The sequence below is a fragment of the Neophocaena asiaeorientalis genome, unplaced genomic scaffold, assembly GCF_003031525.2.
Source record: "Neophocaena asiaeorientalis asiaeorientalis breed wild unplaced genomic scaffold, Neophocaena_asiaeorientalis_V1.1 scaffold216, whole genome shotgun sequence".
Lineage (NCBI taxonomy): Eukaryota > Metazoa > Chordata > Mammalia > Artiodactyla > Phocoenidae > Neophocaena > Neophocaena asiaeorientalis.
The window spans coordinates 288,519-305,954 of record NW_020175825.1 but is presented as its reverse complement, the minus strand read 5'-3'; the positions used below and the strand labels follow the sequence as shown (position 1 = coordinate 305,954).

Sequence of the window (17,436 nt, the reverse complement as noted above, 5' to 3'; positions counted from 1 at the left end):
TCTTTTTGAATTACGGTTTTCTCAGGATACATGCCCAGTAGTGGGATTGCTGGGTCATGTGGTAGTTCTATTTTTAGTTTTTTAAAGACCGTCCATACTGTTTCCCACAGTGGTTGTATCAATTTACATTCCTACCAACAGTGCAGGAGGGTTCCCTTTTCACCACACCCTTTCCAGCATTTACTGTTTCTGTATTTTTTGATAATGGCCATTTTGACCAGTGTGAGGTGATACCTCATTGTAGTTCTGATTTGCATTTCTCTAATAATTAGTGATGTTGAGCATCTTTTCATGTGCCTCTTGGCCGTGTGTATGTCTTCCTTGGTGAAATGTCTATTTAGGTCTTCCACCCATTTTTTAACTGGATTGTTTGTTTTTTTGATATTGAGCTCCATAAACTGTTTGTATATTTTGGAGATTAATCCCTTGTTGTTTCATTTGCAAATATTTTCTCCCATTCTGAGGGCTGTCTTTTTGTCTTGTTTATGGTTTCCTTTGCTGTGCAGAAGCTTTTAATTAAGTCCCATTTGTTTTTGTTTTTATTTCCGTTACTCTAGGAGGTGGGTCAAAAAAGATCTTGCTGTGGTTTATGTCAAAGAGTGTTTTTTCTATGTTTCCTCTTAGAGTTTTATAGTGTTTGGTCTTACATTTAAGTCTTTAATCCATTTGGAGTTTACTTTTGTGTATGGTGTTAGGTAGTGTTCTAATTTCATTCTTTTACATGTAGCTGTCTGGTTTTCCCAGCACCACTTATTGAAGAGGCTGTCTTTTCTCCATTGTATGTTCTTGCCTCCTTTGTTGTAAATTAGGTACCCACGTGTGTGTGGGTTTATCCCTGGGTATTCTATCCTGTACCGCTGATCTATATTTCTGTTTCTGTGCCCATACCATACTGTCTTGATTACTGTAGCTTTCTGGTATAGTTTGAAGTCACAGAGCCTAATTCCCCCAACACCATTTTTCTTTCTCAAGATTGCTTTGGCTATTTGGGGTCTTTTGTGTTTCCATACGAACTGTAAAATTTTTTGTTCTAATTCTGTGAAGAATGCCATTGGTAGTTTGAAGGGGATTGCACTGAATCTGCAGATTGCTTTGGGTAGTATAGTCATCTTCACAATATTGATTCTTCCAATCCAAGAACATGGTATATTTCTCCAAAGATGACTTATGTCATCTTTGATTCCTTTCATCAGTGTTTTATAGTTTTCTGAGTACAAGTCTTTCACCTCCTTAGGCAAGTTTACTCCTCAGTATTCTATTCTTTTTGTTGCAATGGTAAATGGGAGTGTTTCCTTAATTTCTCTTTTTGATTTTTCGTTGTTGGTGTATAGGAATGCCAGAGATTTCTGTGCATTAATTTTGCATCCTGCAACCTTACCAAATTCACTGGTAGTTTTCTGGTGGTATCTTTAGGATTTTCAAGTATAGTATCATGTCATCTGCAAACAGTGACAGTTTTACTCTTTTGCAATCTGGATTCCTGATAAGTCTTTTTTTAAATGCATGCAGATATGACAGCTGTCACATGTAATCTAACAAAATTGTTTCAAATGAAGTTAAAGACAACTAAGTGCTACTAGAGCCATCTTACAGAAAAAACGGAATGAACCTTTTGGCCCACCCAATATATATATGGCACTTGATGTTTCTCAACATCTTTTAAGTATGAACCTTTGCCCCACCTTTACCTTTTTCTTGTTTTGCCCAGCTGGGAACCCTGTGAACTCAGTGTTCTATAGTACACAATCTTTAAATACTAATCATTAAAGACTACTGTAAGTCAAAAAATTTTTAATTCCCTTTCGCTTATACTGTGATAGGATTTTTTAAGAAGTAGAAGAATACGTAACAAGTCAATGTCGCACTTCTGCTTAAAAGTAACCATTTCTGGGACTTCCCTGGTGGTGAAGTGGTGAAGAATCCACCTGCCAACACAGGGGACACGGGTTTGAGCCTTGGTCCGGGAAGATCCCACATGCTGCAGAGCAACTAAGCCTATGCGCCACAACTACTAAGCCTGCGCTCTTGAGCCCACATGCCAAAACTACTGACGCCTGTGTGCCTAGAGCCCATGCTCTGCAACAAGAGAAGCCACTGCAATGAGAAGCCCGCACACCGCAACGAAGAGTAGGACCCGCTAGCCGCAACTAGAGAAAGCCCACACGCAGCAACGAAGACCCAACGCAGCCAAAAATAAATAAATAAATAAAATTTTAAAAATAATAAATTTATTTAAAAAGTAGCCATTTCTGATTAATATTTTGGATCAAATTATCTAACATTCAGAATTCTAAATATAAACAGAATCTTTTCTACTCCTGGAATATGAGTAAAGAAAAAAATAGTTTTAATTAACCTAGTATATTTAAGATTTATCAGTTCACATAAAAATCTGTGTTACTCATACTTTTAACAAGCTAAAAATGGCTTGTTGCACCATAAATTTTAAAAATTCTGTTTTGGATTCTGAATACAATTCCCATAAAATCAATTTAATCCATGTTTCTTAAGTCATATGACAAAAATCTAACTTGCACCATGCCCCAGGCACAGCACTAATACCTTGTTTTACTATATAATGAAAATACATTCAGTGTACCAAGATTCAAAAAATATTTCCTGCAAACTTGATAGAAATGGCAAGAATGCTGCTTCTCACCACTGCATAATACAAGTCAATAGGAAAGGCAGATACGCTCAACTCCAAAAACTGATGGGGAGCACATCCTATAGGACAGAGAAGCTAGGATGGAATAGGAAAGAAACAGGAGTTATACAGAAATTTATAAGTTGGGGTAAAAAAGGGCCAAAAGTAGGGATGCAATTTCCTTTGCCTTCCTTTCTTGTTTTTCCAAAGTGCTGCAGATTACCATTAGGGACAAGAAGAATGGCAGAAGCTGGATTCGATGAAGGAGATTGCCAATAGGGGCCCCATTTGATGTCCAGCCCTGGGAATTCTCCTTGCAGATTACAAAAGAGAAAACCTTGAAGGGTAAAAGGAAGTATGGGTGGAGGGGTAGGGGAACTGAGCAGCAGGAACCAACTCTAATAAGGAAATGATGGAAAAGGAACTAACATTTCTTGAGGATTTACTTACTAGAAACTTTTAATTCACTATCTCATTTAATCTTCATAACACTGACACTCAGATATTATCATCCTCATTTTACAGATGAGGATAATGAGTTAAGCAATTTGTCCAAGATGAAGATGCTATTTAAGTGGAAGAAAGATTAACGCCTACATCTGTCTAGTTTCAATGTCCATGTTCCTTCAACTACTTTCTACATTCTCTTTATATAGTCTCTAATCACTGCTATTACTGACACTTAACTGCCATGCCCACCGAAGCATCTAATCTTTATAACTTTGTTCTTTCTTATCACTTCAGTCTCCTCTTAGGTCTCCAATACTTTTAGGCTTTTTGATAAAGTGTGAGGTCTACTAGAGACATCAACTTCCAGAGGGCCCTTTCCATCTAGACAGTAAATCAATAAGTACTAACAGTGTTAGGTTAGTCTTTGGCTATTCTTGACAATTTTTATCACTCTTCATTCCACAAACCAACTCTTCCACGTCCCCCTGGGAAGAAAGATTTCACTTTGGAATTCCAGAAGGTAAATTTTAAAAGAGAAATTTTACTCTAATATCTCCTACCACACTCAATTTGAAAGTCACTATCTAAGCAATCTCACTACTTGGTACCTAATTATGAATCCAGTAACAAGAAGTACAATAAAAAACAAAAAAAGTTAAAAAAAAAAGATATACAGCAATTGTTTCAAAGATCATGAACTTTACTGACGTAAGTTTCTTGTCTCTCAACGCCAGTTTATCCTTAGTTTAGTTTAGACATGACTAATAATCCAGTTATCTGGATTCTAGTTAGGGTGGAGTAGAGCACCATATTAAAAGTGAAGAAGCAAACTCATTGAGAGCAGGAAGAAGTCAGAGCAGGCAGGTATCAGTGATGGAAGTGACCAAAATACTATTTAATACAGATATTTTAAAAAGCAGGCAATATGGGGATACTTAGTTGAAGAGCAAAGTGCACAAGATGCCATTATTCCCCCAGCTCATCAGAGGCCAGGAATCCTTGCTCCATTTTCCAAAATATCACTGAAAATTTTTGCTGCTCATGAAATCTGCCACCTAGGACTTCCTAGTCAGCCATTAGAGTCCACCTGCTATAGAATCCCCTCCTTTTCCCCCTTCTAACTATTCATGGCTCTTGCACACTGGTTAGCATTCACAGATTCACCCTTAATGCACACTATGGTCTGACATCTTGGCTTTTCCTCACGGTTCCCACTTCTAATTTACAACATATCTTATGAAATGCCTAGTCTATAATTTAGCTACAGCTCTGACTCTCTTGGAGCCCTACCTGAGGGTTCTTGTTTTTTAGCAGACACTGTTTCCTACTCCCTGCCAGATGCCTAAGTAGGCTCTTAACATTGCAAGTGCAGCTCCCTGGAACAACTCCATTATTCCTCTGCTTTCTGGCTGCCACCATCATGGCCCACCCAAGTAATACACTGAACATACCATCTATTACCTCTAACCCCTAGTTGCTCTGGGGCAGCACTCCATAATCAAACTCACTGATATTTCTGCAGCAAAATATAAACATTCACATAAAGGTGGGATAAATAATGACTATAAATAGCTTCATATCAGCTCAGGTGATGTTTTGCTGCCAAATGAGTTAAGAAAAAAGCCTTTTGGACTCTGTAAGTTTATAGGATTTTATACCTGTATATAATTTTCTTATCTTTTTTTTTTTTGCTTTGCAGATTTCCTCCCAAAATATCTTTAAAAATTTTTTGTGCATTTCAATGGGTAATTTCAATTTTCTGATAATTTTACTTACATAAAAAATGTAATGAACAAATGAGGTATTATTATGAATATATACAAAAACATGCATATATTCAACATACAGAAATCCACAAGCACAAGAGAAAAGGATATAGACAGATGCCGTTGTATATCCATAGAGAAGCATAATCTAGAAAATAAGTACAAAGAAGTCCATATATAAAATATTCTATTTAGTGAAGTTAGAACCATACCACAGTTTTAAGGTTAGCAAAAGTATATACTCTGCTTTAAATATTTAAATATCACCTCATACAAGTTTTCCTTCTTTCCTGTCACATAATTAGCTCTAATTTCTTAGGCAGGTAACACTAACATAATACTTTAATATGGCTATATTATGCTTCTTTTCTAGAAATAATTATCTTTTAAGTTGTTACTACTAAAAGAAAATCCCTAACATGACTCAGGATACATGTTCCAGTTTCAATCTGTTGGGTATCTGTTTAGAGGGTTCCAATTTCCAATTTGGGTCTTGCTGTATATATACGTTTGACTTCATGCTCACAGTTACACTGTCAATAATTTTCTGTCTGATCTTTTAATCAATGTCACTAGATTCATGGTAAAAAAAAAAAGTCTGAGTAAAAATAACTTACTGTTACTTGTGAAAAACACAAATATTAAAAAGAGACTTTACTAAATGAAAAAAAATTCCACATCAGATCTAAATTAAAACTAAAATTATAAAGTTGTTAGAAAACATGTAAAAATTCTTCCCTTTCTCTAGCCTTCCAAAAGGCTAGAATTGTTGAAATTAAAAATTATTAGGTAAATATAACAGAAAAGGCATGACCTTTTTCCATCATTACACATCTAGGATGTGGAAGCATTTATGGGATCCAGTAGTTCACCTAACATAATGAAAATGATGAAGAATTAAAACTGAACTTAACCTACTTCCTCCCACAAAAGATATAGTGATTAAGAGTTTACAGAGTTCTAGTCCAGGGTCAGCAATTTTTTCCTGTGAAGGACCAGAGAGTAAATACTTTAGGCTGTGTGGACCACACAGTGTCTATCACAACTACTCATAAACAATACATAAACAGCCATAAATAGATGTGTGGTTATGTTCCAGTACAACATTATCTATAAAAACTGGCAGCAGGCTGGATTTGACCCACAGCCTGTCAATTGCTGACCCCTAGTGTAATCCAAAGAATTTAACACTACAACTAGACAAAGGATTCAATTAAATTATATAAACAAGTCTCTACTAATTCCTTAGGCCTCAGTTAATTCATTTCTTAAATGAAGTTTAATAACAGTTTCTGCAGTCTCCTTAAAATGCAGAAATGCTTTTATGTGAGAGGACTAAGGTCCCACGAAGGGGCTGTTCAAACCCATCAACTATACTATGGATAATTAATGAAACACAAGAGTCAATAAAGCCTTTTTAAATAAATGCCGATGTCATTAAACTGGTTAATCAGGATTTAGAATAAAAGAATTTTAGAATATGAAGGGACCTAAACAAATCCAGAGTTTAATCTTTTATTTTATTCAAAAGATAATTAAGAAAAGCTCATAAAGGTTATCAACTCCCTCAATCCCCTTCTTGAAATAAAGGTGAATGGAAGAAAGGAAGATACGTGTATTGCTTAAAGACAAAAGTTCTTATATTTTTTCCTTAGAGAATGTATTATTAGTGCAATTTTTAAAATTTTTAAGGTACTTTGGATTATGTATTTTCTGTTCTTAAGTCAGATACAATGATAAACAAAAAAAAAGAGAAAAGTTAACAAAGATCCATAAACAGCAGTGGAGGAGCTTAAGCTAAAATTCAGGTCTCCCATCAGTTTAGGAATCTTCCAATACTATAACTATCTATATAAAACAGCTGTACTTTTTCCAACTGTCACTATTCTTGTTATAAACTCTGCCTGCTTACCCATTTCATTAAAGGGGAAAAAATCTATGGTATTAAAATGTAAAACGAATCTCGACTTCAATGCTGATCTAAAACCACTTTCTCAAAGACATACTTTCTAAAATGTTTGAAAACGAAACTGGGCAATTCTCCTTTCCCCATCCACTTAATCCCAGCTCCAAGCACACTTTTTCCTTACACTATAATCTCGCCAGAGTATTTTCTCTGACAAAGTTCAGAACCCTATTTATGGGCCCCTTTTTTCCCTTTTAACGTCTTCTCTAGGCTGTCAACTTCCTTAAGGGCACTGAGCCTGCACATAAAAGATGCTGAGTATTTGTTGAATAAATGACTGCACATAAAAACAGTGTATAACTATGACCTTTAATAAAGGAGCGCAAATCATTTGACACCTATTCTCTGACTTGACAGTTACAAAAGTCATCCTACCTTGCCGGAGGTATACATTACTGTGACTAGTAAATACCATAAAGCGCTTCATAAAGTTTCCAAAGACTTTATAATCCTTTGAAATGACACTGTGCTGGCCCAAAGTAGGGTAAGAAGAAATGCTTCCTCGTACTAAGCAAATGCTACCCCGGCAAAGGCTTGCTTTCCTTGCGAGAAGGCACTGTCCATAATCCACTCCACTGCTCCCGGAAACGCGCCTCCAAGGTTGCGCGCGGGCGTTCGGAGAACCTCTCCCGAAGCTCGGGTTGGGGCCCCGCTCCCGGCCAACCCCCGGCGCGGCGGGCGCCGCCAGGGCGGGTCCGGGGAGTGGCGCGCCGGCGAAACGGGCTCCGACCTTCCGACCTTCCCCGCAAGCCTGGGGGCTGCCGCCGGCGGCCAGAGTCCACGCCTACCTGTTGTGCACGGGGGAAACCAGACTTTCCCGGAGCCCAAGAGGAAGAACGGAGTGCACGGCTACTCTGCCATCCCCGCGCCGCACTTCAGCCCCTCCTCGGCGGGCTCCGGCCCCTTCGGCCAGATCACCTAATCCCTCGTCCCGTTCCTGCTCCCGGGGTCCCAGCTTTCTCCACCGCTTCGCTGCCGCGACCACCCCGGGGAGCTTCAAGCCGCTCAACTTACAGTGCAGGCCCCGGTGTGTGGTTCTTCCCAGCCAGCAGGCAGCACGGACACCGCCCCCTCGCGCCGGGAGCTGCCTCCACTGCGGGGATTCCCGACTGCTCGCCCCCGGGGTCCCCCACGACCACGACTCAGCGACCGTCCCAGCCTCGCCAAGTTATCGGATCCACAGCGCTGGGACTCACAGGCGGTAGCGACGGCGGGAGGGGCGCGCGCGGGGCGGGACTGAAAGCTCGGAGCCTGGAGTGCGGCGGGAGCCAGCGATTGGGAACGCGCCCCGCACCGCGCCGAGGCCCCGCCAGCCGGCCGCCGAGCTATCGAGCGCCCACACTGGCAGGCGTGACTGCTCCACCTCCGAAAGAGCGATGGCAGAGACCGCGGCCTAGATTGAGGCCAGGGCAGCGTCTTTGCAGTCTGGAGAGCTTGGCCACACCCATTTTTGTTTGTTTTTGACGCTACCCAGAATCCTTGGGGCATCTGAAGTCTAAGACACAACTGGAGCCTGTAGAAATTCAGGCAGGGAATGCTGTGGGTGTAGGTGGTGGAATGGTAGACTGGGAAGGGGCCTTAGAGAGCCTTGTGTCCTACAGCCCGAAACTCTGGGGCCTGACGTAAAGTAGCTTGCTCAAGGTCACACACCCAGTCACTGGCGGAACTGGGATTAACAACCTCTTGGCTCCAAGTCAAGTGCGTTTTTCTAGTATACTCAGCATTTTGAACGTAATTTTTCAATTTTGATTTTGAAACAAGCACAAGCTTACAGAAATGTTGCTAGTACAGAAAACACTATTCTTTCCTGAACCATGTGTGATCTAAGTTGCTGACACAATGCCACATTGTCCCTAAATACTTTAGTGTGTAGTTCTACTAATAAGCACCTCTATTACATAATCACAATGTAACTATCAAAATCAAAATATTTATGTGATACATTATGTTTTGCCAGTTGTCCCAATAGTGCTCTTTATGATGAAAGGATTCAGTTCAGGATCAAGCACTGTACTTACTTGTATCTTTAGTCACCTTCAATCTGGAACGCTTCCTTGGTCTTTCTTTGACTTTCATATCCTTGATACTTGTGAAGATTCCTGGCCAATTATTCTACAGAATGGCCTTCACTTTGCGTCTGTCTGATGCTTACTCATGATTAGATTCAGGGTAGATGTCTTTGACAGGACTCTCAGAGAAGTGATGCTCTGTTCTTCTCATTGCATCCTGTGAGGTGGCACATGATTTTAATGTCTCATTACGGGTGTTTATTTCAATAAGGTAGTGTCTGCCAGGCTTCTCCAGTAGTTACTTTTTTCCTTTTTGTAATTAGGAAGTATTTTGTGGGGGAAATTCTTTGAAACTATGTACATTTTTTTGTTTCTCATCAAACTTTCAATTAATTTATTTCTATCAGTATGAATTCAGAGTTTCCTATTTTATTAAATGTGTTATAATTCATCATTGTTTATTTTGGAGTTCAAATTGTCCCAACTTTGGTCAGTGGGATTCACCCATTCATGCTGGCTTCTGTGTCTTTGTGTGTTTTAAATCCTTTCACAATGTATTATTGTAAAACATTTTTTAAATACAGAAAATTGGAAAAAGTTTTATATAACATATATCTCACCATCCATATTATTCATTAACATTTTACTATTCTGTGCCCTTTTGACACACCTCCATCATTCTTTGAGTAATCCTTTACTTTCTGGCACCTGGATGCAGCCATTTATCCAGGAGTGTCGGTTCCTTTTAGTGGAGAATGGTATTTAGTTAGTTTGTTTGTTTATTTATTTATTTATTTATGTTTGGCTGCATTGGGTCTTCGTTGCTGCGCACAAGCTTTCTCTAGTTGTGGCGAGCGGGGGCTAATCTTCATTGCAGTGCACGGGCTTCTCATTGTGGTGGCTTCTCTTGTTGCGGAGCACAGGCTCTAGGCGCGCAGGCTTCAGTAGTTGTGGCACACGGGGTCAGTAGTTGTGGCTCGCAGGCTCTAGAGCGCAGGCTCAGTAGTTGTGGTGCATGGGCTTTGTTGCTCTGCAGCATGTGGGATCTTCCTGGACCAGGGCTCGAACCCATGTCCCCTGAATTGTCAGGCTAATTCTTAACCACTGAGCCACCAGGGACGTCCCCAAGAATGGAATTTAGAAGCACGAGGCATGCTCACTGCTACTGAGGTATCACTGCTCAGGCTGTCTTAGGGTTTGTAGCTAAGGAATATTTGTACATTCATACACATATACAGTGCATCTATATATGTATACTCACACATTACACATTTATAGCTAGATTTCTTTATTTAACTATGTATGTTGAAAAACCACATGTTCACAGTAATACCTCCAATCCAGCATCACACAGTTTATTCTAGTTTCCTCCCTTCCACATTTGTAACTCCTTTCTCCTACAGAAAGAATGCTGGATCCTGTTATCTTTGAGATATTTACTTGTTTGAACACCTCTCCTATATTTAAGCAATCACCCATTGCTGCCATCTCTCCCTTTGGAGGATGCTGCCCTTATCCCACTAAGGTTCTGAAACCCCAAAATCCCTCTCCACCCTGCTCAGGCTCCATCCCTTGCCAAGCATCGCTCTAGGCACCCTCCTTATCCCACAAGTGTGTGTGTGTGTGTGTGTGTGTGTGTAGGGTACTGTAAACTACGCTGAGAAAGATACAAAGATATTCTAGACCCTGAAGGAGAGAGCAAATGCTGTGAAGTCCAGTTGGGAGGCTCATGAAAGGTTTAAAGAAAGAGATGGCATTTAAAGTGGGCTTTGAAGAATGCATAATAATGGATGAGTAGGATATACTCTGTAAGATACTGAAATAACTCTGGAAAATAATTTGAGCGCAAAATTATTTATTCTTGGCCAAAGCAGAGAAAGTGATTCATTTTGACTGAGTATGTGATACAAGAATTACAACACTAGAATTTTAGAGCTGGAAGGGATATTATGTATCACTGAGTCCAACCATTAATTTTACAAGGGATTCAAAGATGAAAGTCATTTGAGCCCAAGTGACTAAGCGAATTAAATTAGGAGGAGGAAATAATAAGTTTAATTGTAAACACATCACATTTGAAGTGACAGTAGAGCATCCAAGGAGAAATGGAGGACTACAGCTTAGAAGAGGGTTCAGAACGAGAGCACTAGATTCAAAATGTTTCTACATGGAGTGAACAGCTAATACAATGAAAGAGAAAAAATAAAGAGAGAAAACGACAAGGACAGAACTCTGAGGAACAACCAGTTTAATTTTAACCAGGTGGAAATGTTTCACCTCTCAACTACTATTATACTTTGTTCAATCTCAAATTGAGATTTTAAGTCACAATAAAGAAGAAGCTGTATTATAATTAATGAAAAGAACACAGCTTTCAAATCTGGAGACTTGTGTTCAAATCCTAATTCCACCACTTAGTAGGCTTGACCTAGAGAAAACTGCTTCATATCTCAGTTTCCTCACTTTATTTTTTTTTAATTTTTTAAAATTTATTTTATTAATTTTTATTTTTGGCTGTGTTGGGTCTTCGTTGCTGTGCACAGGCTTTCTCTAGTTTCGGCGAGTGGGGGTTACTCTTTGTTGTGGTGCGCGGGCTTCTCACTGTGGTGGCTTCTCTTGTTGCAGAGCACGGTCTCTAGGCACGCGGGCTTCAGTAGTTGTGGGTCACGGGCTCTAGAGCGCAGGCTCAGTAGTTGTGGTGCATGGGCTAAGCTGCTCCGCGGCATGTGGGATCTTAGTTGCTCCAGAGCAGGGCTCGAACCCGTGTCCCCTGCATTGGCAGGCAGATTCAACCACTGGGCCACCAGGGAAGCCCAGTTTCCCCACTTTAAAATGAGAATAATATCTCCCTCTCTGAGGTGTGCTGAAGATTCAAAATATAATCAAAATAACTGGCATGTTGCCCATTGTGAAATGATAGCCAGCATTATTAGGCACTTACCTTATCTCTCTACTCCCAACTTACTTCAGCTTTTGTCAATACACTTGGTGTCACTGTTGGGCACACAGAAGGCACTCATCAGATATCTGTTGAAGGAATGGAGAATTTTACATACTTTATATTTATCCTATAATGCACCATACTACATCTTCTTGGCTTTCTATAAAGGAATAATTTTCCCCACCAATAAATGAAGCAATCTTAGAAGTAGAATTGTTGGTAATTAATGGTGTATGTAAAAATGATGAAGTAAACCAGTAGTTACCCATTTGACTGGCTATGTGATATCTCACTTTAAGTTACTGTTCAAACCCATCTGATACAACTCTAGGTTCCAACCACTATACATTTGGGAAACTGAAAATGATAGATTCCCTTTAAGATTCCTTTTACCCCTGAGATTATAAAATTCTATGATACTAGAACAGTACTACCCAAACAATGGGACTCTCGTATACCCATGTAGCTCTATGGTCTTGCTCTAGATTGCACTCCTCAAGATGTTAACAGTTGTTCCTTTAAAAAGGCATTCTTAAATAAATTTGAGAAACACTATATGTTAACATTTTATAGCCATTTCTTAAAGAGTCATTAGGCATATTAGTAGGCTGCATTTCAAGCCGTGTTTCCCAAGCTTATTTGACAATGGAATATAATATCTTAAAAAAAAAAAAAAGGAATGCACACTAATATCTTTTAGAACTAGTGTTCCTGGGAGCAGACTTTGCTCAATGTTGATGAAGCCATCGAGGAGACTGGAGTGTACATGTGGAAAGCTCATGTCACAAAACTCATGGGCTGGGTACAGCTTCCACTCTGTCGATTTCAGTGTGATCTTAAGCCTGAAATGACACTGATAGCCCTCACTCCAACAAAAGATCTGCTGGCCTTTTGTGATACAGCTTTCTACTTTTTGGTCTATCAAGCATTATTTGTCAATGTACTGCTGAGCTTGCTGTAGTATATGACAGCTTTTAACACTAAATTTCCATTAAGAACTTTTGGCCACGGGCAGGATTTTCTTCAGTAGGCAAACTACCGCTATAAAAATTCAGCCAAGAAGTACTTACAACATAGCACAGACCTTGATGCATGAGGGTAAGTAAGTAGTAGTAGACAATCTAACCTGGAAAGAAGCAGTTAAATTCAGGGCTGGTGCTTCTAAGGAGGAATACTGAGCAAAGGTAGATCTGTAACTACATATTTGATGATACTTTACACAAGAATCGACTGCAATTATGTTCATACTTGACTAGGACCCCTAACATCCCTTCCAACTTCTCATTCTCTGATCAGATTAAGAAATACAGTGTTTGATTTTGTTCCAAAGTTGCTATCATGTATTTTATAAGCAAATCAATTTACGTCTTTGGGCCTCAATTTCCTCCTCTGGAACATGAGCATGTTGTACTAGAGGATCGCTAAGATCTCAGTTTTAAAATTCAAAGATTCTATTGTTATTCTTTAAAAAATCCCTTCAGGGTAAATAGAGTAGTTATTATTTGAAAGAAATAGAAACCAAATCCCAGAATAGGTAAGTAGTTTGTCCATGTTTGGAACAAAATTCCAGAAGTAAGATTTTAAAACCAGGCCTTCTGAACCCTTGTCTGATATCTTTTCCATAGTATCATAGTACCACATATATTAAAAACTGTATAAAATATGTTAAATACCTTTAAAAGTCTTTCTTTTTTAGGTATGTGATCACATATTTATTTTTAAATATTATTATTAACATCAACTTGAAAACACAATCTTTTTTTAAACTCAGGGAAACAAAGACATAATCCTACTACCTCCATGAAATTATTTTCATTTATTTGGTTTTCTTTTAACTGTTACTCATATGTCAAGCAAAGTCCTATGCATATGGCACATCAAATTTGTATTCATACTAATTTTATTACCATTGGCCATATAAACATCAGTTCCTGGGTACGACATTGCTAACACTCAATCACATGGACCTGAGGGCTGGGGGAAAAACTGCTGTCTCCTGCCTGTAGGGACGAGTAATTGGCAAGGAGTGAAGAGGACCTAAAATGGTTCTGTAGTTTGCTATGATACCACTCTTCCTTCATATCTGCCTTTAAAATCTCATGGCTAGGCACTTACCTGGTGGTCCAGTGGTCAGAACTCTGCGTTTTTGTTTGTTTCTTTCTTTTTTAAATATTTATTTATTTGGTTGCGCTGGGTCTTCATTGCAGCAGGCAGGCTCCTTAGTTGCAGCATGTGGGCTCCTTAGTTGTGACATGCGAACTCTTAGCTGCGGCATGCATGTGGAATCTAGTTCCCTGACCAGGGATCAAACCCAGGTCCCCTGCATTGGGAACACGGAGTCTTGACCACTGCGCCACCAGGGAAGTCCCTGGACTCTGCGCTTTCACTGCTGAGGGCGCAGGTTCAATCCCTGGTTGGGGAAGTGAGATCCCACAAGCTGCAAGGGCGTGGCCATAAATAAATAAATAAAATCTCATGGTTAGAATCATTCCTCTGGCTTTCATAAAAGAAAGACAAGGAAAGAGACTTTAGGAAGTCAATGTTGAATGCTATAACCAGAGATGGGAGAAAAAATCCTGGAGATCTCCTCTGACTCCTTTTTTAATACAGTTTTCACCTTGGAAGACAGGGCAAATTGTGACCCTGAAGAAGTGAACAACAGGACAGGAAGGTTTCGGTGGTAAGGGGGAGTAATGGGCAGCAACAAACTTACCGTGGCCAGGGAGAGAAGGCTCTGGATGATGGGATCCAAAGCTGACTCCAGGAAGGGGGAAGGAGGTGTCTGTGGGGAATCAATAAAAGTGGGGCTGAGAGGAATGAGAAGACTTCTTGGTCAGCTTGTCAATTTTTCCCTGCCAGGAAGTTCCTGATGGGAACCACAGGAAACACAATCATAAGCCAAATGAATCATGGAGTTTATCAAGGTGAAGGAGCAAAATTCAATGACTTTAGTGGCTCGGTTCTAAACATGAGCCAAAACCTAAGGAATGGGATAGGTCAAGCCAGAGCTAGGACTGAAGAAGCATATTACACAAACACTTAATTTCAGCTGCAAGCTCTTTAGGCAAGTACACTGTTTACCTGTAGACAGGCAATTTAAGAGAATAATTTAGTGCTTTAATTTAGGAATGTTTCATCCTTTATAAGTAGCATATAAGATATCCCACCAAAACCTTATTCACCAATTGCAGACATTTGAATGTAAAAACTTATGATGGATGATCGTCCACTCAAAAATTAAATGCCTTTGAATAATAACCACATGAGATAATGTGATGATTCAAATAATTTGTTGTAAAATTCATAATAAGATTATTTGTCTAGCTCAAGAAATTGAATTTACCCAGTAAAAGGGAAGAACTCTAACTGGTTGATAAATAGTATTCTTGCTGAATTATCATACATGAGGAAAAACTATATACAATATTATAAAAAATACTTATGGAAATTCTTATCAGTTACTGTGTTTATGAAGACAGATCTATTACAACTTCTTTGGGACACAATATTCTTGAAGGAAATAAAAATTAGTTTATATGGCAAACTTCTTGTTTAGTTATAAACTTAGAATAGAGAACCTTATCTAGATGTGAATATTTAACTGACCACTGTGAACAATAGCTAGAAATTAAATTAACCATATAATATAGTTAAGATAATCAGTGGAGCCAGAGTCACAGATCAGAAAGAAAAAGAAAAATGTTAATAATATGGAATAGAATTACATACTCTCGAACTCAATTTGTTAACTTACAGGCGTTCACAGACCAGAGCACAAATCCATTTATAGACCATACTTGCTCATCTTAATAATATTTTATTGACTTACACCTTTTCTCCTTTTGTCTGCTTCCTCTCCCTTATGCTCCCTGAGATCAAAATTTAAAAATAAACTTTGTCTTAAGTATTATGATAAAATATTGTTTTTAAAAAGCCAAATATAAAATCCCTTTATAACTGAACAATGCTAAAATATCAGTGTTTTATAAACAAAGATTATAAGGGAATAAATAAAAATGAAATAATGATATTTGAGCAATGAGCATACAGGCTTTTTAATCTTTTCATTATCTGTAATTGTGTTTATTACTTTTAGCAAAAAAAAAAAAAGCATTTTTTAAAGATTTCTTTTTGCGATTTCCAGGTGTAATTTTCCCCCTTTGGAAAGGTAATTGATACACAGTAGTTGCTCAACGTAAATTTGATGAATAACTATGCAAAATGGCAACTACAACTGCTGGCAGATCTTCTTTAGAGAAGCCAAATGCTAACACTGGCTGTGGTGAAGTAAGGGTAAAATAAGTGAGTATTTACTCATCCACCTGCCCAGGGGCTTCTAATTAACTATCCCTGAGACTGTTATTAGTAGGGTGCCCATATAATTTATTGTCTACTGGGACACTTTTATTTTGCGGTACATGGGCCTCTCACTGTTGTGGCCTCTCCCGTTGTGGAGTACAGGCTCCGGACGCGCAGGTTCAGCGGCCATGGCTCACGGGCCCAGCCGCTCCACGGCATGTGGGATCCTCCCGGACCGGGGCACGAACCCGTGTCCCCTGCATCGGCAAGTGGACTCTCAACCACGGCGCCACCAGGGAAGCCCTGGGACACTTTTGAGAGGCAAAGGGGAGCTATTTATGAATATGCCAGGTTCCTAGATATGACACCTAAAGCACAAGCAACCAAAGAAATAAATAGATTGGACTTCATCAAAATTTAAAACTTTTGTTATTCAAAGGACATTATCAAGAAAATAAAAAGACGGCTCATAAAATGGGAGGAAATATTTGCAATCATTTACTGATAAGGGTCAAGTATCTAGAACATATAAAGAACTTTTATAATTAACAATAAAAAGACAAATAACCCAATTAAAAAATGGGCAAATAATTTGAATGGACATCTCATATCTCATGAAAATATGTTCAACATTGGTCATTAGGGAAATGCAAATCAAAACTATGACATACCACTTCACAGGCACTAGGATGGCTAAAATTTTTTTAAATGGAAAATAACAGGTGTTGGTGATAAAGTGGAAGAATTGGAACCCCCATACACTACCAGTAGGAACGTAAAATGATGCAGCTGCTTTGGAAAACAGTTTGGCAGTTTTTCAAAAAGTTAAACATAGAGTCACCGTATGATCCAGCAATTCACTCTTGGTATATGTTCAAGACAATTGAAAACATACATCCACACAAAAAAATTGTACTCGAATGTTTACAGCAGCATTATTCATAATTCATAAAAGCCAAAGAAGGAAACAATGCAAATGTCTACCGATTGGATAAATGTATAAACAAATGCGGTATATCTATGCAATGGAATATTATTTAGTCATAAAAAGGAATGAAGTTTTGATACATGCTACAAAGGACATGGGATGAACCTTGAAAACATTATGCTGAATGAAAGAAGGTGTATGCAAAAGGCCAAATATTGCAAGATTCCATTTACATGTACTGTCCAGAATAGGCAAATCCATAGAGGTCAAAGTCAATTAGTGGTTTATAGAATCTGGGGGTAAAGTGGAAATGTGGAGTGACTTTAATGAGTATAAAACTTCTTTTTAGAGTGAGGAAAATGTTCTGGAATTAGATAATGGTGATGTACAACCGTATTGCAATATTGTACAATACAACAATATTGCACCG

General features: G+C 38.9%; 2 protein-coding genes across 6 annotated transcripts in view; both read right to left on the bottom strand.

Annotated features, from left to right (window-relative positions):
- Nucleotides 1–8,111, bottom strand: part of HEATR5A (HEAT repeat containing 5A) — a 112,588-nt gene extending 104,477 nt beyond the window's left edge. For all 3 annotated transcript variants that reach the window (XM_024732647.1, XM_024732648.1, XM_024732649.1), the window contains exon 1: nt 7,844–8,111. The gene's annotated coding sequence lies outside the window, so the exon portion shown is untranslated. The remainder of the gene's footprint in view (nt 1–7,843) is intronic.
- The window catches only part of DTD2 (D-aminoacyl-tRNA deacylase 2), a 44,883-nt gene that overhangs the window by 5,124 nt on the left and 22,323 nt on the right, over nt 1–17,436 (bottom strand). The window contains exons 3-5 of one of the 3 annotated variants that reach the window (XR_003001468.1): nt 14,493–14,561; nt 11,780–11,865; nt 11,591–11,608 (exon numbers count right to left, since the gene is read on the bottom strand). Coding sequence is in view for 1 of the 3 variants with exons in the window: in XM_024732651.1 (XP_024588419.1) it covers nt 11,858–11,865; nt 14,493–14,561 (77 nt within the window). In the remaining 2 variants the exon portion in view is untranslated. Of the gene's footprint in view, nt 1–11,590; nt 11,609–11,652; nt 11,866–14,492; nt 14,562–17,436 lie in introns of those variants that run through there. The other 2 variants (XR_003001467.1, XM_024732651.1) reach the window with 2 other exon arrangements.